The 23,991-nt window shown below is 51.2% G+C and overlaps 1 protein-coding gene across 1 annotated transcript in view; it reads right to left on the bottom strand.

Annotated features, from left to right (window-relative positions):
* DRGX (dorsal root ganglia homeobox) overlaps positions 1 to 19,888 on the bottom strand; it is a 30,145-nt gene extending 10,257 nt beyond the window's left edge. The window contains exons 1-5 of the mRNA XM_036829593.1: positions 19,822 to 19,888; positions 15,214 to 15,311; positions 14,243 to 14,344; positions 11,108 to 11,286; positions 10,911 to 11,023 (exon numbers count right to left, since the gene is read on the bottom strand). Coding sequence (XP_036685488.1) covers positions 10,911 to 11,023; positions 11,108 to 11,286; positions 14,243 to 14,344; positions 15,214 to 15,311; positions 19,822 to 19,855 — 526 coding nt within the window. The 5' untranslated portion in view covers positions 19,856 to 19,888. The remainder of the gene's footprint in view (positions 1 to 10,910; positions 11,024 to 11,107; positions 11,287 to 14,242; positions 14,345 to 15,213; positions 15,312 to 19,821) is intronic.
* Between the last annotated feature and the right edge of the window lie 4,103 nt (positions 19,889 to 23,991).

Genomic DNA, 23,991 nt, shown 5'->3' with positions numbered 1-23,991 from the left:
ATGCCAGTGAGCGTCACCCTCCCTCCTTCCGGCGGCTGCCAGAACTCTGGACGGGCAGCCTGCTTCCCCGCTGCCTCTGGGCACAAGCCAGGAGCCCTCCGCTCAGCTCCCTGCACTCCAGGGCCCCATTGATTAGCAGGAAGGGCAAACCCATCAGCACCCATAGGAAATGGCTTCTGGAAAGTGAGTTGCAGTTTTTAAAGCCAGAGAATGACAGCAGGGGCCTGTAAAAGGAACGGAATCAATACCGGGTGTGGGGAGCTGGCAGGTGGGACACTTGGGTGTCTGGCTTGTCTTACCTCTGGCAGAGGCACCGTGTGACCTTGGGCAGTCCTAGCCCCTCTCTGAGCCTCAGTTTCCCCCACTGTATCCTGGAGAAGTGCTGGTAGCATATACTCATCAAGGAGATTCCTTCCAAATGTTAAGTGCTGGGGTTCTCCACCCCTGCCTTCCTGACATCGGCTAGGCACCGAGAGGCTAGGGCTGACCAAACCACCTCCCCCATGAGGACAGACCATGTCCTGGCCCTCAGGTGCCCTGTTCCCCAAACACCTGCACCTTCAGAAACAAGCCGGGAGCCCCTGCAAGGCTGTGCTGCTTTCCTAAAGCTGCACACACTGTGGACCTCAGGCTGAGAGCCTCTCCCATTGAGGAGTGAACGCCTGCAGGAAGCGGAATCCTCTGCCCCAGAAACCCAAACCCAAACCCTAATCAGATCCCAAGTGTCCCCTTGGCCTCATCCTCATAACCCTAACAACAATCACCAGCGCCTACCGGGCACTTGGATGTGCCAGGCACAGATACACTCCCGAGAGACCACAGGCAATATTGGGTATGGCCATGACGACCCTCATTTTACAGGTGAGGAGACTGGGGTCTCCCCTAAGTTGGCCTTATAAAGGGAAGGAGGCAGTAAAGGGCCACGGCTGGTCTGACTCCAGAGCCTGGGCTCATCTTGAGGCCACACCATCCCCTCCAAGGACCGTGGCTCCATCCAACCTCACACTTTGTCCTTTCCTCAACCAGCCAGCCTCAGTGCCTTTGCTCATGCTCTTCTGTCAGATGCCTGGAGTGCCCACACCCACTGGTCAGCTCCTACAGCTCCTTCAGGCCCAACTCAAGCATTTCCTCTGGAAAACCTTCTTCATTCCTACAGAGAAAGAGTTCCTCCCTCCTCTGGGCTTCCCCCACACATTGCATGCCCTTGTTGGCCTGTATGAGGGCACGTGACAGTGTCACAAGTGTCTCTCTCTCCAAGCCCACGCCCAGCCTTGAGCCCCTTAGGGTAGGGTTGTATCTAATTCATCAAAGGATGCTCAGCCCCCCATTCAGAGACTGGCAAACTAGGGTGCTCAGTGGGTACTGAATGAAGAACAGAAGGGCCCAGCAAGTGGCCCACAGTACAGGGCCAAGGCCAGTAGACTGGGGTCTCCTAAGTGAGGCGGGTCTCGCAGGCCCAGAGCAGCACGACTTTCTTTCCTTCTTTCCCCAAACGTCACTACCTTTTACTCGGCACCAGACCAGACCCTGTGTAAGGGGCAGAGGTAAGTGGCTTGGAAAGATCTAGAGGTGAGTCAGATAAGGCCAGTGCCCTTAAAGTACTTATAGTCAGGATTGGGAAGTTGGGTGGGTTCAAAAATAAACATCCCAACTCATGTCACGAGGCCAGAATATCCTCATTACCTATAGAGTCAGTCTCTACAGAGGGCCTTCAATGAACCACCCTCCCAGTATTCACACCGGTGCGCAGTTCCCTCCACCTAAGTCTGGGCTGGCTCTGTGAGCAGCTTTAATCAATAGAATACAGCAGAAGTGACACTGTGCCTGTTCTAAGTGTAACTCTTAACAAGACCTGGCATCTTCTGCTTTTACATTCTCAGGATCCAACTGCCATCCAACTCCCACCATGGGGAGAGAGAGAGAAAGAGAGAGAGTGTTCCCAGCCTCCCAGCATCCCTGCCAAGGCACCAGGCACAGAAGTGATGCCATCTTGTATGTATCAGCCCCAGCTGCCATCTGACTGCAACCTCATGAGACGCCCCAGGCAAAAGCAGCAGCAGAACTGCCCGGCTGAGCCCAGCCAGTCCTTGGAATCAGGAGAGATAATAAAACAGCTGGGCAGTTCTGCTGCTGCTTTTATTATACTAAGTTGGGAGGTAAAGTAAAACAATACTGAAGCCTGGAATGGAGATTATAAGAAAAAAAAAATCATGAGCCAATTTCTTCATGATCATAGATGAAAAAACCCTAAACAAAATAGCAGCCAATCCAGCTATATATAGAAAGGATAACATGTCACATCTAATTTGGGTTTATTCCAGGAATGCCCAGTTGGTTTAACATTAAACAATCAATCAGTGTAATTTACTGTATTAATATATTGAGAAAGAAAAATCATGTGATTGTCTCAACAGCAGCAGAAAAAGTATTCGATGAAATTCAACATCCACTTATATTCATGATTTTTTAAAATAATAATTAAAATACAACTCTTAGAAAACTAGGGCAAGAGAAAAATATCTTTACTTGATAAAGGGTATCTTAAAAATAAAAAGGCAGACAACAAACATGATTGTAAAACTGTGAGAGCTTCCCCCTGAGATCAAGAATAAGGGCATAAGCCAAGGATCAGTCACAAAGACCAGATATTGTAGGATTCCATTCAATGAGATATCCACAATGGCAATAGCAGAATGTCCACAATCTATAGAGACAGAAATATTAGTGGTAACCTGGGGCAGGGAGGGTTGGAGGAAATGGGGACTGACTGCTAATAGGTCTGGGGTGATGAAAATTTTCTAAGGTCGATTGTAGTGATGGTTTCCCAACTCTTGACTATACTAAAAATCACTGAGTTGTACATTTTAATGGATGAATGGTATGGTATGTGAATTGTATTTCAATAAATCTGTTATTGACAGAAAAAAAGAACAAGGCAAGGATGCCTATTATCACCACTTCTATTCAATACTGTACTAGACGTTATGGCCAGCACAGCCAGACAAAAATAAAGAGAAATAAAAACTATAGTCTGCCCTTCTGTATCCGCAGGTTTCGCATCCCCAGATTCAACCGACCAGTTGAAATCAATCCGCCAGTTGGTTGAATCCAGGGATATGAAACCCACGGATATGGAGGGCCAACTGCATTCATTATACTACAACATTTTATATAAAGGACTCAAGGATGGGTGCGTTTTGGTATGGGGGGTCGGGGTGGTTGCCCTGGAACCAATCCCCCACGGATACCCAGGGATGACTGTATAAGGATTGGAAAGGGAGAGACAAACCGTCTTTATCTGCAGATGATCTGAGCATGTACACAGAATATCATTAAGAATTGACAGCTAAATCTAATTACATGGATAAATCTCCCAAACATAATGCCGAGTCAAAGTAGCCAGGCACGAAAAATACAACGTGTATGATTCCATTTATATGTATATACATGTACAGTTCAAAAAAGTTCAGACTAGACAGTAGCGTTTCTGAATGCCTACGCAGGTGGTCGGCAAAGCTGCATTACCATAAAAGTCAGCATAGTGGTTTCCTTTAGGGGGAAGAAAAGTGACATTAGTAGAAAGGGGCACAGGGATTCGGGGGCTTCTGGGGTGCAGGCATAGTTCCAAAGGAAGGGTAGCACATGGGTGCTTAAAATCATTCATTAAGTTCTAGATGCATGTTTTCTAAGTTTTTGATTATCATATTTCATAATAAAACAGTTTTAATAGTTTATTAAGATTGTGATTTTTTTTCTTTAATCACAGCACAGGAAAAAGTGATTAAGAGAATTAGGGGGAAAATGTTTTCAGGGGACTTGAAGGAGGGAGAGGCTGCCTCCGGCTCTGAGTTTAGCCCTGGTGGGCAAACGTTCATTGGCCAATAAAGCCCTTCCAGTCTCAGACTCTGGACACTTTACCCTGGCCTGGAAGCCCAAGGGCCCATGCCAGCGTGAAGCAGGGAAGGCACATTCTTGGGTAACTAAGGGGCCCTGCTCTCAAGAAGGACATGGCCAGACCCCTTCCCAGCACTGGACACCCTGCCCCTCGCCTGCCTGCTCGTCCTCACACACATGATGCAGGCCCAGGACTGCTACTCTGATCGCTAGCATTGACTGAGCACCCACTGCGTGTCAGGACATCTCCGTCAGTCCTCACGGCTTCCGAGGCCTGGATGGATGGAGCTCAGCTACGGAGGTGGGACCAGGTCTGTCTGCCTCCAGACTCCTCCCTGCCCGGGCCGCATGTGGGACCACAGGAGCCATCTGGCCTCGCCAGGAGCCGATGAAAGGTCAGCCGTGATGCCCCGCCCAGCCAGGGAGAGTGGCTGTGACTCCCGGGCATGAGCGCGGACTGAGTTATGAAAGCTCTCCCCTGGCAGCCGTAATGAGTTTCCACCTCACACCCAGCTCTCCGAATCACAGGTTAGAGGCAGCCGGGCTAAGTGCACCAGGGAGAAGGCCTCCTCTGACTGTGGCCCGTTCTGTGGCCAGCACTTCCCCGGAACAAACCCAAGCGCTTCCCTCGGCCATTAATAACCTCCTCTGCATTAATGAATTGTGAACAGGAGGCTGGCCATTAAGACAGTGCAGGAAAGCTCTTTGTGTTGCAAAGGCTTTTTCTCTGGACACCCATTATTGTTATGCAAACCCTGACTTCATGGGGTAGGGTCCCGCTGCCTTTTAATTTTTAAGTTTCCGTGGAACACTCAATCCGGAAACACACTGACTGCGTGCCTGGCCAGGATGGGCCCTCTCTGACCACCCCAGAGTACAAAGCACATCACTGGCTGCATGAAGCCCCAGGGAGGGAATGGGTGCCCTGACCAGCAAATCCTACCAGGGACGGGAAGGAGCTCCCATCACAGCCAAAAATCAGAACAACGAGGGGTTACGAGGAAAAGGTGAATGTCAGCAGCGATACAGTTCAGAAAAATGGGAGAAGTGTGGGAGAAAAGACATTGCAGTTGGTCTTTTAAAGATGAGTGGGACCCAGTGACTTGAAGATGAGAATGGAGGAATCTGATTAATAATAACGGTGTTAACTCACACCTCCCACTGGTCCGACTCACACTCTCCCCATTTGGTCCTATAAATCCAGTCCTGTGATGGTCAAGATCCCCAATTTACAGATGAAGAAGCAGAGGTAGAGATTCCCAGTACTTAACTCAAGACTTACATGGCCAGAGAATGGAAGAATGAGGCTTCACACCAGGCAGGCCGTCCAGAGCCCTTGCTCAACGCTGCTGTGCTAGTTGACTGCTTGATAATTAAAGGATAATTAACGGAGGAAACTTCCACAAGTGCCTGGTTTTCAGTTACCTGGCTTTGTCGCTGGTGGGCAGTTTTCTGGCCCCCTCTGATGGGCACAGCCCAATGCCCATCCACATCTCCCTGCCCAGCAGAGCGTGGAGGCAAGTCTGCCACACCTTTACATAGAGACACTCTGCTTATCCAGCCACCCCGAAGGGGCCATAACCTCCTGTCCTTCAAGGGCGCCGGCCCCACCTCCCACCCTTCCCAGGCTCCCGATCGCTTGAGCAGCCTTGCTGACCTAGCCAGACCCATCCCTCTGTGAACACCCCCATCCACACGCCGCAACACTGAACCTGCTGAATAGGTGTCCCCAGGGCTCCAGCCCCAGAGCTGCATCTCAGCTACCTGCCCAAGCCTGGGGACCTGGCAGCAGAGCACAGTCCCCCAGCACAGGATGTGGCAGAGGGCGAAGCTCCGGAAGGTCTCTGCCCTCACCCCTTGGCCCGAGGCAGAACCGCCAAGCCAGCTCAGTGTGCGCTGTGGCAGCTCTGAGCTGTGCAGATTTTCCAAAGCCAGGGGTCATTTCCAGCCTCATCTTGGTTTCCCTAGCTCTCGAGCTTCTTCCGAACCCCAGGCCCCTGCCTTCAACAGGTGTCTCCAGTGAATGAAAATTAGGGCCTCTAATTTCCTAAGAAAACCATAATCTGCCACTGACTTCTCAGTCTGGGTGCTAAAGCTCAGCAAAGCGGCTGAGTGACCTGTTCCTCGTCACCTTTTCTGGGCCACTTCCCGCATAATCTAAAAATAAAAAAGCAGAGTCTAGATCCACCAGCATGTTCTGGGCCACAGTCATGGAGCTGCCAGGGCCCAGCCCACCCAGCCATTCACATTGGAGGCAGGGCTTGACGACACCCCAGAGCTCTGTGCTCTGGGAGTCAGTTTCTTGGGCATCTCTCCCCCGCCAGCACATTCCCTCTATAGCCAGCACCCCCATCTGCCCCTGCTTGCCCTTTTCCTCCCCCCAGTGCCACCTGCTCCAGGAGCTGATAGCCAATATTCCAAGAAGGCCCTTGTTTTCAGAGCACATTCAAAGCCAAACTGTTTCCAGGGAAGTGAATTCAACAACTACTTAAAGGACCTAAGGACTTCAAGGACCGGTACTTAAAGGAATTCAGCAACCCCCAGGCTCCCCTACAATCATACCTGGAGGCTCTCTCAATGTTTCCCCGGAAGAGACTTCACATCTGTCACAACAACACCTAGAACCGAAAGACCAGGACCCCCAACTCAGAGTCCTTTGACTTGTAACTCTATAAAATGCTCTGCAGGCAGTTAGCTCTGGGACCACTCGCTGGGGTGCTCCATGTGCCCCCAGGGAGAACGGATCCTGCCTGGGCACTGGGAGCCCGGATTCCCCTCACACCCAGGCCGGTGTAGCACGGTGTGCTGGTGTAGAACAGCTCAGCCTTGGCTTGGATCCTCAAGCCCTGGTCTGGAGTCTCAGGTCTGGAGTCTCGGGATCGACACCGAGAGTGCTGTCTGGGGCAGGGCCAGAATAGTGGTGGCCTCTCCAGGACACCTGCTGTCTTTAGCCCAGAGCCATATGATCCCACTAGGACCACAAAGCCTGGGGAAGGAAACCTGAACACTGGTTTGAGTCCAGAAGCTGAAATTCACTTTGTTTCTTTCTTGGGGATGATTTGCAAGTCGCCTCAGGCCTGGAGAAGTGGGTTGGGATCTCTGGGCTGGAAGGGGCTGCGGTGCTCAGCTCACAATGGTTCTGGTCTCTGGGTGAGTCCAGATTCTTCCCCCAGGGCTCATGCCCAGTGGACTGCCAGCTGTCCTCACTTGCCAGGCAGAAGCAGGGTGGGGGTCAAAAGCCCCTACCAACAGGTGCCCACCCAGAGGAATGAATGAATAAATCATGCCTGGAGGAAAGAGCACACCAGGATCCTGTGGAGATCAGCCTAGATCTCAAAGGGGAGACCTCGCTGATATGAGTGACCTGTAAGCAAGTGGCTTTCCCTCCAGGAACCTCAGTTTCTCATTTGTAAAAAGAGGGATGGGCATGGAATCCCAGGTGTGTGCCTTCTAGCACACACGTGCATGAAGCTCCTCGCAGCTTGCTGAGGGGGCCCCCTTGTTGGCCAGAGGCCCCTGGAAGCAGAGCTCAGGCCACCAGCTCTGCCAGCACCTGGCAGCCCAGCCACCTCTGGGGGTGAACTCAGGAAAGGGAGGCCAGGTCACAGCCCAGAGGTCCGGGCACTGAGCCAGGCCTAGAAAATTGGGATTGCTCCTCTCTTGGGCCTAAACTGGGCCATGCACTTAACTTCTGTAGCTGGGGAACCCTGGGAGAAGAAGACATAGGCTGCAAGAGTCTGGAAGATGTAGGCCTCAAACCACTTAACAAATGTTCCGGAAAACAATCGAGAGTTGAATCCCGGGGCATCCAGAACCTGACTTGCAGGTACACGCTTGTTACCCCAGGTTCTGAGGCAGAGGCAGGTCCCCCAAGCACATCTCCAAGGACGGCCGAGCCCACCTGGGCTGGAGCGAGGCTGTGCTGCCACCTCACAGGGTCAGGCACTCTTAGAATGCAAAGATACCCCAACCAATGCCAGCTGTTACCTCAGAGCCATCCCAGCTCCACTGACCCGCTGTGCAGCCCTGGAGCCTCCCTGATACGTCGTTTGCTACGCTCCTCTACCGTGAGAATTAAATGGGACTACACGTGAGACCACCGGGCAGAGGACAGAAAAGGTTTTCAATTATCACTCATTTCCCTCCCTTTCCAACACCACTTAGCTTGCCAGAGACTAAAAAGCCAGCTGCTCAGAGGGGCCAGAGAGCAAGGGCCTTGGTGGGTAAAGGGGTCAGGATGAGCTACAGGAGGGGACCTTTGCCAGGGGCAGGCCTGAGGAGGAGCTACGAATGCAGGGAGAAGAACACAGAAAGCAGAGATGGGAGGGGTGGAGGAGAAGAAGTGCCCCCCACGGAAAGGGAGTCCGCAGGCTGGTCTGACCAATGATGCGCCCATTTGGCCCAAAGACTTGGAGGTCACATTTAAAAGATGGGACTATTTCAAATAAAAATCCAGATTTCCAGCTTCTCCTGAAATTCAATAGTTCTGGCAATGTTGGGTCCACAGACCCACTTGGCCACCATCGGCTGACGTGAGCAGTAGCTGACCCTTGAGTGGACAAATGCTCCCCAGCCCACCTCTGCCGTATCTCAGGGAGCCCTTTAGCGTGCTCCTCACATAGCTGCTTCTGACGTAGAGAAACGTGCCTTTTCCCCACCCCTTTCTCACAAGTGGGAGAATGACGTATAGACCAAGACGGCTGCGTGTCCCAGATGAGCAAGAGCTCATTTGTCTCCGGGGGAGCAAAGACAAAGCCTGCACATACTCGCTTCGCTCATCGCCTGCCTGGCGCTGGAACTATCAGAGTGTGTCACCTGCCCCAGCACACCTCGTGTCCCTGATCGTAGCCAGGAAGACCTTCCAGTGGGGATGTGCAAGCTTCCCGAGCAAGTGCCACCACAAGGCACAAAGATGTGCCCTGGTTTGGTGAGCACACTGTGATTTCCATCACTTCTGCCGAATCCTGACACCCCAACGCCCCATCCCTCCATCAAAGGAAAGTCTGTTTCCAGCGAAGCAGGCACAGGTCAGGCCCCAAGGGAAGTGCTGGGGTTGGGGGAGTACATATGAGTAAAGGAAGAAGAGGAGAATGACAGATTTACCTGCCCCTCCCACCAGCCCTGCTTCGTTCTGCTCTGTCCTCTGTCTCCCTCTTATCAGTGCCTTCAGCCTCTCAGTGGCAGGCGGGCACTCCCACCCTCCCTGCCAGCAGCCTGGCCCTCTCTCCACTCGTTCAGCCACCTCAGGCCTACACCAGGGCCTGGGCTTTGCCCCAGACCCCTCCCAGCTGCCCCAGTGAAGAGACGTGGGATTCACCTTCAACTCGTGAGGCTGGAGTGAGGCAAGCAGAAAACATTGGTAAAAGAGATGGTTACTCTCAGGAGCTGAGCTGGGCCTCACCGAAGCAGAGAGGATTTCATAGATGGACACAGGATTGCTCTTCTGCCCAGAGCAGCTCCTTGAATGACACCCAAGTCCCATTGGTAATCTCCTTCTGGAAGCCCCTTCCAATTGGGACCCCATCTTCACAGTGCCCTATCAGCCTATTGTGTCTGTGAATATGTCCCAAGGCCACTCTGCGGCAGGGGGCTCTACTTAGCCCCTGGAGCACACAGACCCTGGAGCTGAAGGAAGCACTAGGAGGGCACGGGGTGCAGAGCTGGACCATGGGTTCATGGATTGAACCTCATCAACCCATGCCGGCCACCTGAGCACGGTGACTTGCCCAGCTGCCCGGACCGCTCAGAAGTGGCTCCAGGCCTCAGGGGCCCACCTCCTACAGTGGAAAATCCAAATGCAGGAGTGTGGCATCCAAGGCCTGCAAGCTCTGGCCCCTCCACCTTATCTCTGGGCACTCTCCTGTGGGCACCCAACATACCAGCCGTTCTCCAGACAAGCCTTGTTCTTCTCCCTGCTCCTGGCACTCTGCACGTGTTTTTCCCTGTGCGTAGAACACCCTTCTCTCCCTTCAGAGATCCCCTAGAGAGGCTCCATCATGCCCTTATTCAGGCTCCAGAAACTACATTTGCAATGCAGATTGCCCGTGTGCGTGTGCGTGTGTGTGTGTGTGTGCGCACGCCCGTGTGCACACGCACATGCAAGACCAACCTGCAGGAGGGAGAACCTCTCGAGGGCAGGAGACCCCAGACCCTAAAACAGAGCACACAGGAAACATCCTAGGGGAGCCTCTCCCTCTGCCTATTATGGGGAAAAAGCCTACAGCCCGCACCTGCACCCCCATCTCCCAGACCCGCTGTGACAGACAAACCCCAACACTAACACTCACTGCCCCAGACGAACTCTGGGGCCCAGCCCTGCTCCCGGCCAGCACAGCTGCTTGGTCTCCTCACAGGAGGAGTGAGTTTGGGGCCAAGAATTGAAAGACACTGGATGGACCCATTCATCCAGTGGGGTTGACCCAGAAACCCCCAAAGGACAGCCCCACCAGAGTCCTTCTCTCTGGGCCTGACAAAAATGCCCCAAATGGTTTCCATCCTTCAGACAGCCACAGCCTTTGAGAAGACAGCAAATCTTAGAAAACCACAAATCCTAACCCCTGACATCAGGAGGCCCCAGGGAAGGCAGGTGGGGAGCCTGCACGTATGGGGAGGGTCCTCACGAGCTGGGACAACAGTCCATTGCAGGCCTCACCCACGAGCTGCAAGCTAGCACCTAAAACTGGTACCGACAGGAGGCAGCAGTCTGTGAACATGCAGCGGCCCCTTCTGAAATAGCCACCTCTCAACCAATTCCGCAGCTGGTGCAGTGATACGACATTCACCTACGTTCTCAGGCCATGTAGAAATCAAACAAGATAGCATGTGTGGAAACAGATGCTGTTCATGACCCTGGCTGTGATTGACAGAAGGAGAAAGGAGCTACACCAGCCCCCGGTGCAAGGATGGGCCCGCCCAAGAAAACAGAAGAGGCAAACCATCTCCATGATGCCCTTGGAGGTGGCACAGGCAGGCAGAGCCCCTGCCCCGCACCAGCAGGCAGCAGAGCCCAAACTCACCTTTCAGGGAAGCAACGTGTGACAGGGCCTGGGCGTACGTGGCTGTATTCAGGAGGGTCCCCGGCAAGCAAGAGGGGAAGAAAGGCCCTGTGGGACCGACAGTTCGCCCCAGGCTGGCAGAGAAGGAAAATGACACACTGAGTTCCCAATCCTGGGTGCCCGCCAGCCCTCCAGGCCCTGGGTTCAGCCAGCCTCACCTCTGCTGGGCCTCCAGGACCTCCTTCTTGCTCCGGGCCTGGTCCCCAGGGGGCGGGGAGTTCATATTTCTCACAGGCGGTGGCGTCACCTCTGCCATGGGCTCTTTGGCTCCTGGCTCCTGGTCCGAGGCCCCTCTCTCCGTTTTCCTCCATTTGGCTCTTCGGTTCTGGAACCAAACCTGAGTCCCCGAAGGAAGCACACACCCAACAGAGGCAGAAAATCAGACAGAAGGAGGCAACCAGAACCTAAACCCAAGTGCCTGGTCCCCATGCCCCCGGCTCACGGCTCCCCTGCAGCAGGTGTGCGGGAGCACAGCCTCCTCTCTCTAAAGATCTAGCCAAGCAGTGCCCTCCGAACTGCAGCTTCAGACTCACGGGTGGCTCAGAAAATCAGACTCGAAGGTGTGACAGGCATTTTTTAATGAGTGTGAAATCATAGAAAGTATCCAAATGCACTGCCCACAGTAAGGGTAAAAGCACTATCTTGTGGAAATTCTCAGTGTATGCAAGTACACTTATTTGATGTGAAATGTGTTTCCTAGGGGGAGAGGGGGGATTCATCATCAAAGCAGTTTGTGAAACACTGTCCTGGGGTTTCCTCATCAAAAAATACTCATTCTCTCATCCAGCAGGTTTGGCCGGAGTGTGTCTGGCCTCACACGTGTGATTTAACACTGACACATCACGGCAAGCTCGTGACCATCAGCCTAGTGCATCCACTAGAAACACTGACTCTGGAGTCAGTCCTGGTTGAGAATTCTGGACCCCGGTGAATCTGGTTTAGAATCCACTGCAATCCTTTAAGGCAGATAGTTCTACTACCCCCACTTTACAGATGAGAAAACTAAGCACAGACAGTTTAATTAACTTGCCTGAGGTCATCCAAGTGCTAAGTGGCAGATCCACAATTTGAAGCCCAGTGGCTTGGCTGGGTACCATGATCCAAATTGTCTGAGAGTAATAATAACAGCCACCCGCAAGCATTGTTAGGAAATTTAATGGAGATGCATGCAAAATACTAAGCACAGTGCCTGGCACACAGCAATCAATCACTCGGTGAACATTAGCTAGTGTTATTATCTCCACCATCCTCAGGTTAGGAGGTGGCTTGTGATTCACCTGCTCTGAGTGCCTTCTTAGAGGCGGGTGTGGAATTCTTTAAGCCTTAGAAACCAAGATTGCATTTGCAGGACAGCCTCAGGGCAGTCAGGCAGCCTGGGCCCAAGGTGTTCCCAGAGGTCAGTGAAATCCTGCTGCCCTTTACTCTGTGTGCAGCTAAACCTCTTCCCCCTCTCTCCTGGAAGATAATTCCTGGCTTTTGAAAAAAAAAAAAGGGGGGGGGGCTTGGCTAGACCTCCCTCCTATTCCCCTGGGCATCCTCTCCTCCTTGCCTGTCAGCAGACTGGCCCAGGAGAGAGCCTCGGTCTCCAGGCTCACCCCATCTCCAAATTTTCATTCTCCTTTAACTGGGTTTCTTTCTTTCTTTTTAATCTAGTTGATTTTTAATTGCACATATCAGCAACCACTGAATAATGATTTTATCTATATTCTAAATTTAGGGCAGTTAAATGCAAAGCAAAATGCAGACACTTTCTGGCGTCTTAATTGAATGAAGGTCACAGCTATAACAACATTTAATTGAGCTATTTTTCATTATCATATTTTAATGACTTTGCACTGACAGTTCGCCTGCTTCTGAGGAAAGAGCATGATGGAGTCGTTTATTTCCCTATTTAGTTATTGTTTGACAACATCAGCTTCGATTAAGACCCTGCTTTATAGAACATTAATCATATTTGAATGAGCAAGGGGTATAAATGTAAACACATCTCCCTTCCCGCCACCAAAGCCGTGTCCCCACATGGAGTCTCACTAAACAAATGCTTCACAGCCATTGTCTGTTTGCATAATAGCCAACAATAGCCCGAACAACAATTCCCAGCTTTAATTGTCACCACCCCTATCTCACCCTTGCACCTTTCAGGGAGAAGTTATGATCTTCCACTTCTGAATGCTCAATAATTGTGCCATTTATCTCAATTTGCAGTTCAGTCTTTAGGCAGCTATTGGCAAGCTGGCATTAAAAAAAGAAAGGATAAACGGCATCCTGGCCAAAGGAGATTTTCATTTCCAAATAATAATCAGTTTAATTTGCCCGCATATGACCAATGATTCATGTTCAGATTTAATAATCAGGATCACATAATCTGATTATAGGGGAAATAATTTGTTTACAACCCCCAATTTACTGTTCAGAATTCCATTATCTCTCTTCAGCCATAGGTTTTTAAGAGATACTAACATGACCCAGGGGAACCGAAAGCAAACTATTATATTTCCTACAATTAGATCTTTGCATAGTCTTAACCCCAAGCCCCTACATAAAAAAGAACAGAAACAGCATGGAGGAAACCCCATAAATAAAATGAATATATAATTGTGCTCAAAGAATAGCTCGCCCGGAGAGGCGCTGCTGCGAATCTGTTCCTCCTGCGTTCGGGCACATCTGCTGGGCTCGACGGGTTTGTGCACTTAAACGTAATCACCGTGTAGCTTCTAAAAAGAAATCCTGCTTAGAGGCAGTCATCACGGGCCACACTCGGCTCTGAGGCAGCCCTTTTGCTGCTGCCGTTTAAAGACTTTTAAATTGCCCATGTTCTTCGGACCACTTCGCTGAAAGAGTCCGCGTGCTGGGGAAAAGTTGGACATGATGCAATTTCTGGAAAGCAGATCCTACTCTGTTCCCATATGAAAACACAGTTCTCTGCAATTGACCGGCCTTACCCCAGAGCGGTCAGAGCTGCTTTGAGAATAGCATCTCAGCTCTTTTTTTTTTTTTTTTTTTTTTCAAAGCAAGGAAATGGATGTGCATTGATGTAATTTAGTACCTTAGAGACGCGGACAAATTAGTGTAGAACATTATCACTAGTTAATTATGAATGACCGATTAATCAACCTAATCTAATATTCCACATTATGTTGATGTTATTAAAGTGCATCATGAAAATGACAGATAGTCTTCATTTGCTTTCTTTGGCCAAATGTGCACTCTGCAGTCATGATGTCAAGAAAAAAAAAAAAAAAAGTTTGCCAGTTTTAATATTAGAGAGTTAAATAATTAAAAAGAAGGTTTACCTGCACTCTGGCTTCTGTGAGGTTGATTTTCATGGCTAGCTCTTCTCTGGTGAAGACATCAGGGTAGTGTGTTTGGGCAAAAACTGCCTCCAGAGCTTCCAGCTGGTAAAAGGAAAAAAAATATTTACTGGTGAGAGGATGTGGCTAGGTGAGAGGAAGCAGATGCATATTTCAAATTTGCTATGTGTGGTGAGGAAGTAGTTTCACAGATCAAGTAGGGGAAGAAGAGGGAGAAAAATGCTCTTTGAAAAGATCCCACAGTATTAAAATTTCAACCGCGGAAGACTTGGGAGCTAAGACTTACTAACAACCTCAGTGCTACCCCAAGAGGTAGAAATAAGAGAGGCACAAACATCTGAATGCATTTACATTTAAAGTGCAACCCACGCAGCTTTCATTATAGGGCTTGGAAGAACAGAATCAACTTGCAGAAGCCCTCATTGGGTCAGTCCCACAGAAACCACCTAGGGTTTCTGCTCCAGTGTGCTCTGGGAGACAAACGGATCTAAGGGAAGGAGCCCCGGCCCTGGAAACACAATATCTAGGTTCCAGTTTTAGCCCTTCCACTTATGGACGACAATACCTTCTACAAATCAGTCAACCTCTTGGGCCCCGGTTTTCTCATTTATCTACTGGGGATGAGAATACCTGACCTGCCTTCCTCAAAAGGTTATTTCAAAGTTGAAATGATGTTGCTGTATTGCTGACGTGGAAATGTTCCCCAAACTCTCAACTTGAGACAAAAGGGAGCCGTCATCATTGCCTCTTCACTGACTATCTGGGATCATAACGTCACAGTCCTCTGCCCTCTCCCCAGACAGATTCCTTGACACATAAATTGTTCAAGAAAACAGAAAGATCCAGTTAACATGATCCGTTGGCTTTATTTTAAAAGACAAAGAATTGCTGCTCAAACTCTGATTATTTTGGAGGCAGGAAGTGGCTGGCTCTCAGAAGGGGAGCATCATTACCTGCTGAAGAGTGAACGTGGTCCGGTTCCGGCGCTGCTTTCTCCGCAGAAACCCATCGTCGAAATCTCCTGTAGAGTGGTTGCCAAAGGGCGCAGTGCCTACAGGGAGCAAACTGGATCAGCCTGAGCACAGGGCCCCCCAGTCTTCACACTGAGCCCCTGCCATGCACACTCACTCAGTGACCCATCCCACCCAGACGGAGCCCTGTCTGTCCTAAAGCATCTTTCTCTGCTCCTGTAATTAAGGCTCCCTCTTTTTCACTCTCTCACGCTCTCTCTCTCTCCCAGTAACCTCTGACTTTAGGCCTAGCTATGCCTATTTCACAGGGTGAGTGGAGACCTTACTCCCCTAGACAGCCAAGTCCACCTGTGAAATTCTAGACTCTGAGCCAGGAAGGGTCACTAACTTGAGATGGAGCCTTCATCGGCCCTGTGGCTCCCAGCTGCCTGCACCTCTGTCCAATGTGCCTTCAGCTCATCCCTTCTACCTCTGATCCTTTAATAAAAGCCTCTACGTTTCCCTTTTGCTCACTTGTTATTTTACTTTCCCTTGTTTCTACAACAATAAGAATTAAAGGCTGGGGATAGGGGAGGAAAGAAATCACCAAGAGCTTTTCCCAGCACTTTTCTCCTAGAACTTCAGGACACGAGGAGGTAAGAAGTTTATAAATGAATATTAATACCGTTGGTCACAGCTCATCAGCACTCTAGTGGATCTGTTATATAGATGTCAATTAACAAGAAATCTGCACCAATAGTGACTGTCCTGAATTCCAAGCAGACTTAAACAGGAGCCTCTGGCCAGGCTCATAAAAGACCCACTACTCCCACTTCTGTGCAAAGAAAGCCATCCTTTCCACAGTCCTCCCTGCCAGCCTCTAAAGCTCGGATTAAGCCACAACAGAGTTTGGCCCCAAATGTGCATTCAGATCATTTTCCAAATGTGCACCATTTACTTGACAGTCCACCATTTACTTGGCTTCTTAGGAAAACAAATGAGCTAGTTCCCATTAGCCAGTGAACGCTGTACCTGCCATGGGCTCCGGTCTCAGAATCACTGCACGTTCGCCATTAGGAGCTGGCAAGCGACACTGCCCAGGCGTCATCCCTCCGAAGGACCTCAGTCCCAAAGAAGCAAGGTCCTTCGGCTTTTTAAAATTCTATCTACTAAAGGGAGTCCCTCCTACTTATTATTCAACTCCCCAGTGCACATCCTTTGTCACAAGACCTCCACTCTCTGGTGAAGACTTCTCCCTCCACCATCCCATCCAAATTGCTTTCTTCCTCAAAATCCTAGTTACAAATATTTCTCTCCAGCTCATTGGGAACTTCAAAGGGACAGCCTCAAAGCGGTCTTATTTCCATTATTTTGTGGGAAACCAAACAGTTTCCTTTTAAAACAAAGCACTTGACTGGTGAGGATGAAATGCAATCTCTGAGGCTCTCAAATCACAATCAGCCTCACAAACTTCTACCTGCTTGTCCCAAATTGTTTCACAAAGTGTACATATAATATCTTTAAGTGAAACACTGCATGTCAAACTGGATCCTAAAAAAAGCTGACAGTTCATCAAATTAATAAGAACAACGATTGACAACGTAATAGAAAAGAGGAAATTTTGAGAACAGCCTTCTTACTTAAAAATAAATAGAATGGTTGATAATGTTATGAAAATGTTAAACCTTGCAATAATTAAACAAAACATTTTTGCCAAAAAAATAAGCTGCACAATTATACCCAGTACAATTAAAAGCATAATGAATTGTACACACTATTCACCATTTGTAGGAGCATGAATTTGTGCAGCCTTATTAGAGGGTAATTTGACAATATCCATCAAAAATTTTAAGTGCACATACAGGTATGTAGTCTATGAATATACTTTAAAAGTATGCCAAAATGGAGTGAGAATATTGTTCCTGGTAACATGGTAACAGAAAAAAAAAAAATGGAAACAACCAAAGTGCACAATTGTAGGCATCTTCTGAACAATATATAATGGAATACTACACAGCTATTTAAAAGAAGCCAGTCAGGCTTCCCTGGTGGCGCAGTGGTCAAGAATCCACCTGCCAGTGCAGGGGACACGGGTTTGATCCCTGGCCCGGGGAAGATCCCACATGCCACGGAGCAACTAAGCCCACGTGTCACAACTACTGAGCCCGTGCACCAGGCTCCGCAACAAGAGAAGCCACCACAAGGAGAAGCCCGCGCACCACAACGAAGAGTAGTCCCCACTCACCGCAACTAGAGAAAGCCCACGTGCAGCAACGAAGACCCAACACAGCCAAAAATAAAACCAGATAAGTAAATAAATTTATTTTAAAAATAAATTTAAAAAATAATAAAAGAAGCCAGTAGATCTGCATACATTGACATGGAAAAATCACCAAAATCTGTATTATGAAGTGAAAAAAGGAAAGTCCTGAATGATGTGGCAGTATGATCTCAGCACAAATAAGGCATAACATATAGAGGAAAAATACATAAATGAGGGTAAACGCAGGTGATAGCATGTTTTTCTTGAAGGAATCACAAGAAACCAACAACAGGGAATATCTTTAGAAAAAGAGGTAGAGAAGGAGGATTTCACTTTTCAGTGTATAAGTTTCTGTTCTATTTGAATTTCCTAAGCAGGTAGATGTAATACTTTTTAATTTAATATCAGCAAAATTATCTGAGAAGTGAGATTATGAGCCATGCTTTGCTTTCTCCTATATGCCTCTCTAGATTCATAAGAAATTACAATTAAAAAGCTGATAGGCAATAATGAGAAGTCAGATTCCAAGGGTCTGTCCTCAGCCTTTCCATCGGCAGCAGGTCACCTCCCCCCCAGCTATATTAAACTAAAATAAAACACCCGATTCTGTAAAACTGCCTTTGAAACACATCTGCAGAGGAATAAAAAAGTTCTTAAAGACCCATCTTCTTTTCTTCTGGTCACAGCAATCAGAATAAGCGTTGAGGTGGGATGTGCCCCAGGTGTGGGAAGGAAAGGTGAGCTAAGCTGAGCTGAGGGCAGCAAGCAGCTCAGTGTGCTGGGGTCACGACAGGCTGGCCAGGGCTCTCCCCAGGTGACTTCTGCAACCCACCCCGCAGACAGAGCTTTCCCCTTCAGTCACCCAGGCAGCCCACCATCTGCTAAATGCCCAAACCTCAACCTTCCCACTTTAACTGGAAGGGTGGGCTGCCGAGTATCAGTCAGTCCAAACCTGAGGCTCAGAGATGCAGAAAAGGTGTGTCCACTGCACAAGCAGAGGATCTCCCTGCAGTCCTAGGTGTCAGGGGATGAACCTCTCAGACCTTTATAAAGCCCATCCACATGGGTCATTGGAAGTAAAAGGAGGTGAAATGCAGCCAAGTGCCTGGCCTTCCCTTCTTAGGAATGCTGACCAGGCTGGCAGGGCTTGAACCCTGGTGCTCATTAGCCTCCTTTAGAAAATCCTACTGAACTCTTAAAAGCTTCCATGGGAAAAACAAAACAAACTTTCTGAAATCCCTGTGTACACTGGCCAGCTGAGGCCAGCTACTGCTCAAGGTAACCAGGGCAAGGTGAAGGAGCATGCTCTGAGGTTTCAGGTCCCCCCAGTGTCTCACCACTTTTTGCCCTGCCCCGTGCCTTTCTCGATTTCTTCCCCTCCAAAATTCACTCACTGCCCACCACCCCCCCCCCCGCAGAGGAGTAGGTTGCCAAAGCCAAGTCCTGGTACTGCTCCCAGTTATGTAAGTCCCAGTAGCCCATGGCTGAGACTACTGGTCTGAGGAAGGCGCTGTTAAAGGGCCAGAGTGTGTGGCTTTGCATTTGCCTGATACATAATAATCCCCTTCTTGTGTGGAGGGCCCACCCCTGGGGAGCCCCCAAGACCAGAAATCCAAGCTACTTCCTTCTCACCAACCTACCCCCGCCTAACAACCCAGTGCAGAGACCATACCAAGGATCCTGAAGCAAAATTTCTTCTAAGAACTGGAGACCCTCAAAGACCCAAACCCTGGTCGTGGGCTGGCCCTGGGAGCGGGAAGTGGTTAGCATCTGAGGTCAGAAACCCAGTGAGTCACAGAGGAGGAGCCATGCCAGGGCCCTTCTGGCAGTGGTGAGCAGGGCCACCCTGCTCCTGAGGGCCACATTGGCCTGGCCGAGCAAGATCGCCTTGGGCAGGGAGTGAGAGCAGCCTGGCAGCGGGGGTTCCTGCTCACGTCCGGCCCAGGACCATGCGGGCTACCTAGTCCACCTCCGCTTATCGGGATGTTTGCAAAACACCGTGAAAGATTGATGCGGCCCCCTGGGCAGGGGAGCCCGGATTAGAGGCGTGACACCAGCATCTGTGCTGGGAGGATCCGCCGGTCCTGGCAGCGCTCATAGCCCGGGGGCCAACCCGCCCAGGCCCGGTCGGGGGGGCGGGGGGGGGGGCGAGGTAGGAGGCAGGTGGCGACGGGATGGAAGGCTGGAGCCGGATGTGGGGAGAGGGCCAAGGGCGCCTCTATCCACCTCCGGCGGCTGCGCCCCTCGCTGAGCAGGGACCCAACCACCAACCAGCCCCAGCTGCTGCTATGGCCCTTTCTGGCCGGCGCCGGCCTTTTGGAGCAGCTCCTGGCTCGGCGCTTACTCACCCTCTAGCTGTGGCGGACAGTGGAAATAAAACATCGCCGACGGCCGGATCGACCGGACGGCCAGGACTCGGGAGGGTGACTGCGGGACCGACAAGGCACGCGTAGATCTGGCCTGGCTGCAAAGCAAACAGCGACAGAGCCTCAGTCTCCCTCTGCCTTCGCCCCCCGCCCGGCCCTGGAGCGCCTCGGGCGCTCCTTTCTTGGAAAGACCCTCCCAACGCCTTCAGCCCACTCTGGGGACTGGAGGGGAGGTGGCAGCGCCGTCGCAAGCCGGAGACCCCGTGGGACAGCCCTTCCATTCGGGTCCACCACCCGAACAGACGTCCCCCCCACCTCGGCCCCAACACCAAGCCCACACAGTCTGGTACCCGGCTCTCAGGGGTCCCTGCCACAATCCTGCACCCAAGCCAATGCAGCCGAGTCCGGCGAGCGCGCCAGGCCATCTGCGCGAAAGGCAGCCCCCTCCAGGAAGGCAGCCGAGCCCCAAGGCCAGGCGCGCAGGGCTCGGTGTGTGGGTCGGGAGCCGCGCGTACCTCGGCGGGCGGCGGGCGAGGAAGGCCGGAGCGTGACCGCCTCTGGTCCGCTCGCCCGGCTCGACTGGATACGGGCGGGGCTCCGTGCGGCTGGCGCCCGCAGGACCAGAAAAGTGACTCGGGAAGTGGCCAGATGTCTTGCTGTCTGTCTACAGCGCGCGCCGCCGCTCAGCACTCGCCTTTATAATCTCACGCGTAATTGGCCTTAATCTGATTATTTCCAGCGCTGTCTACAGCGAGTAACTTGGATAGGTCTACTGGGCCTTACAAATGGCCCACGTGGTGTAAAAAAAAAAAAAAAAAAAAAAAAAAAAAAAAATCCGTCATTTCTCAGCAAACATCAGGAATGTTTTTCCTCTTTTCTTTTAAAAGAAGGTTGAAACAATCAGCACCACCACCATCCCCCAAAAAGCATTATTTTCTGAACACTCCACCCCACCCCCACCCCAAGTTCCCTCTGACTCAAACCTTCTTTCTCGGGGAGAGCTTGGTTTTAAGCTCCCCTTGTCAGGCCTGGTGACTCCTGGGCTGCAAACTGACAAAGCGCTGCTAATTGTCACCACCGGATGGGTTTTGGGGGGACTCTTTGCACACGGCTTTCCTTTCCAAGCGACCGTACAAAAGGAAAGTTTGATTTTCTTCTCAGCAAGGGGTCCCAGAATTTATGTTCGCTTCTCCATGCAAATGATATGCAGTGGGACCCTTCGCAATTACTTTTAAAATGCATCCGAGGCAGACACTCAGCGGAGAGAGACCGCCCTTCCCTCTGCCTGGGTGAAAATTAAACTCTGAAGTACCGGGCTGAAATTTTCAAGTCAGGGGCGCGGGATTGGATCAAATCACATAAACTGCAAAAAAAGCAAGTCTAATGGCACATAATTGGTTCTGTAATAGCATTACACCAGGATAATAGCCCGTTACGGCCCCCTGCACTATTAAGTGCTTCCCTGGCGGAAAGCCTTTATGATATTAAAGGGGGAATATAATGATATTTTGGTTATTAAATGCGTGTAATTAATTTATGCACCACTGAAAATAAAGTTGGTATTATGACCCACTCAAGATGCATCAGAAGATGCAAGTCAGACAACTGTTGATAAGTTCTGGTGTCTGTGTTCCGTCTAGACTGCTGATTTTATTTTGGGACGATGGCTTCTTGGACAGACTGCATAAATTGAATATTTTATAAACATTCTAATGCTGCGTTCAGGAGCCCTGGAGAGGCGGTGGGTCGGGTCCCTGCACTGCCTGGGATCCAGCCTTGATCTTAAAGATACAGTGAGTTGGAAACAAAAGGCCTGGCGGGGCCACACGTGGACACCCGCCCCGAGCGAGGCGCATAGAGCCGGAGGGCAGATTACTGAGGCCCTGACCGGCCCGTGGACGCCCCTCCGAAAACCGCCAGGAGGAAGATGCAGCACGGCTCCTGCAGAGGCAAGTCGGGGCTGGTGCACTTCAGCGTCCCCTCCTGGGCTCAGCCCGCCCAGGCGCGGAAAGTCGACCCAGTCACGCGGAAGAAACCGCTGGAAACGCCGGCTGGGTTCAGAGCGGAGAGAGCCCGCTGCGCCAGCTCCGCCAGGGCCACCGACTCCGCGAGTCCAGGTGACCCGCCGGCGGGGAGCACGCATGCATGTCTGGGCGGCGGGCGCGGTAACAGGCAGGGCCGGCGGGCCATTTCCACTTCATCCAGAAAGGGATGGAGCCCTGAGAACCGACCCTATTTCAACCCAGGCCAGGAAGCTCGGCGCGCTCTCTCTCCCTGTCTCCCTCAGAGCACCCTTGCTCTCTGGATCTCTTTTCAAGAGCCCGAGTCTCCCCTTGCGCGCTTGGGTTTGCCAAAAGCCCCCTCAAACTCCCACCTGCCCTAGGCGGCATCCCCTCTCCTGCAAGAGCCCCGCGCGCTCCGGAGCCTAGTGCCTGTGAAGCAGGGTGAGGAAGACATCCGGGCGGACCCGGCCAAGATGCTCCAAGGAGCACCTGAGTATCTGTACGGGAACTCAAGGCACCAGGCGCCCAGCGCCGCGTTGGCCCCAGAAACCAACGAGGTCCAAACCCCAGTTTCAGCTCCCCATCCCTGACATTCGCCGAAGCAGTTTCCTGGCAAGGCCCAGAGATGTCCCGGGGGCTGGACAGGCTTGTTCTGGGTCTGCGGGCAACGCGCTCCCAGAGCCTCCCAGTCAGTCAGGACCCTGGACAGCGGCACCTGTTCCTCCTGGGCTGCAAGGGAAGCGACCAGTCACAAGGGCCGCTCTGTGGCCCTGCGCTGCGCCGCGGCCGGACGCGCCCCGCCGGATTCTGGGTGTTGGGGGCCCGATCCCAATCCTCTCCTGGTCCAAACCTGAGAAAGTTACTTGGGACGCGCGCTCCGTGCTCGCAGCAAGGACCAAACTCTCGGCTCCGCAGACCCACGCCCCGCTCCTGCCCCGCGGCTACGGCCGGGAAACTTCCCGCTGCCGGTCGCCGCCTGGTCCCGGCTTTCCCAGCGTCCCCGACGCGAGCCTGGTTGTCTCCCTGATGGGACACTTAGCCAGCCTCCCGCAAAACACCCACCTGGCGCGGGGCTCAGAGCCAGCGGGACCCTCGGCCTCGTCTCCCCCAAAGTTCCTCTCCCCCAGCAGCGAGGCCGGGCTCGTTCCTGTTGGCAAAACAGCGAATAAACAACCAACCAAGCAATTGCAGAGAGGAAAGGCTACAGCAAACTTTGATGACAACGCGGGCCCCTTTTTTTCCTCGGATTGTCTCTGACCCTCGGGGCCGGAGAGAGGCGACTAACATGTGTGTATTCGCTACCATCTCCCTCCCCTCTAAAAAAGAGTGTTGGCAACGAAAAGGTTGTTTTTCCTAAATTCTTGTGCGGTAAAATGTATTTTCCAATTAACCAAATTCACCGATCTGTCCTGCTTGGACACTCTGATAATTTACAAACTAAAAATGTACTTTCTTTATCTAAAGACCAAGGTGACTGCTTTTAATTTTCTCTAACCTCTTTACACTTGATGTTCACCAGACTCATAATGTTAATTGGCTTCATATACGGATCATCAGTTTAATGAAGAAATAAATCCTGTGTTGCTTTATGTTTTAACAGTGATTGCTTTAATGAGGAATGTGACGTGTTCCAAAATCAAAGCTGCAGGAGACATTAGAGGGGGCTTCTATTAGGACGGAAATGCTTATTTAAAGTTAAAACCACGGGTCATATTTCAACAGATTCTCACACCCACCGCTGCCCTCCCTACCCCCACCTGGGTTGCTTCCAGCCTCTGGAAGGAGACAATTCTGTGGTTGGTCCTCAAAGGCTCCTTCTCTCCATATTTAATGCAGAGCAGTCACAGTCTCCATTCCCTCTAACAATCACTTTCTGGTTACTAAACAGGCATGCTACGTTACCTCCTGTCCAGCAGAGCAGAGAGAAGCCGGAACAGAGTGGGGAGTTCAACTTTCAAGGTTGTTCACTTTAAAAGAATAATAAAACCAAGTGGGAAGAGAGTAACACACACCCTAAGATTTGTGTGCGGATGTTGCAGAGAGGCTCGCCCGTGCAGCTCATCCCTACCACTGAAAACCCAAGCCTCTGCTTTTAGACAGACAGCTCCGGCTTGAGCCAAGTGGGCTGCTGCTGACCCAGGCTCTGGCC

This window comes from Balaenoptera musculus, chromosome 16 (genome assembly GCF_009873245.2).
Source record: "Balaenoptera musculus isolate JJ_BM4_2016_0621 chromosome 16, mBalMus1.pri.v3, whole genome shotgun sequence".
Classification (NCBI taxonomy): domain Eukaryota; kingdom Metazoa; phylum Chordata; class Mammalia; order Artiodactyla; family Balaenopteridae; genus Balaenoptera; species Balaenoptera musculus.
Note: the sequence above shows the minus strand (reverse complement) of the source record. Positions and strands in the feature narration are given on the sequence as shown.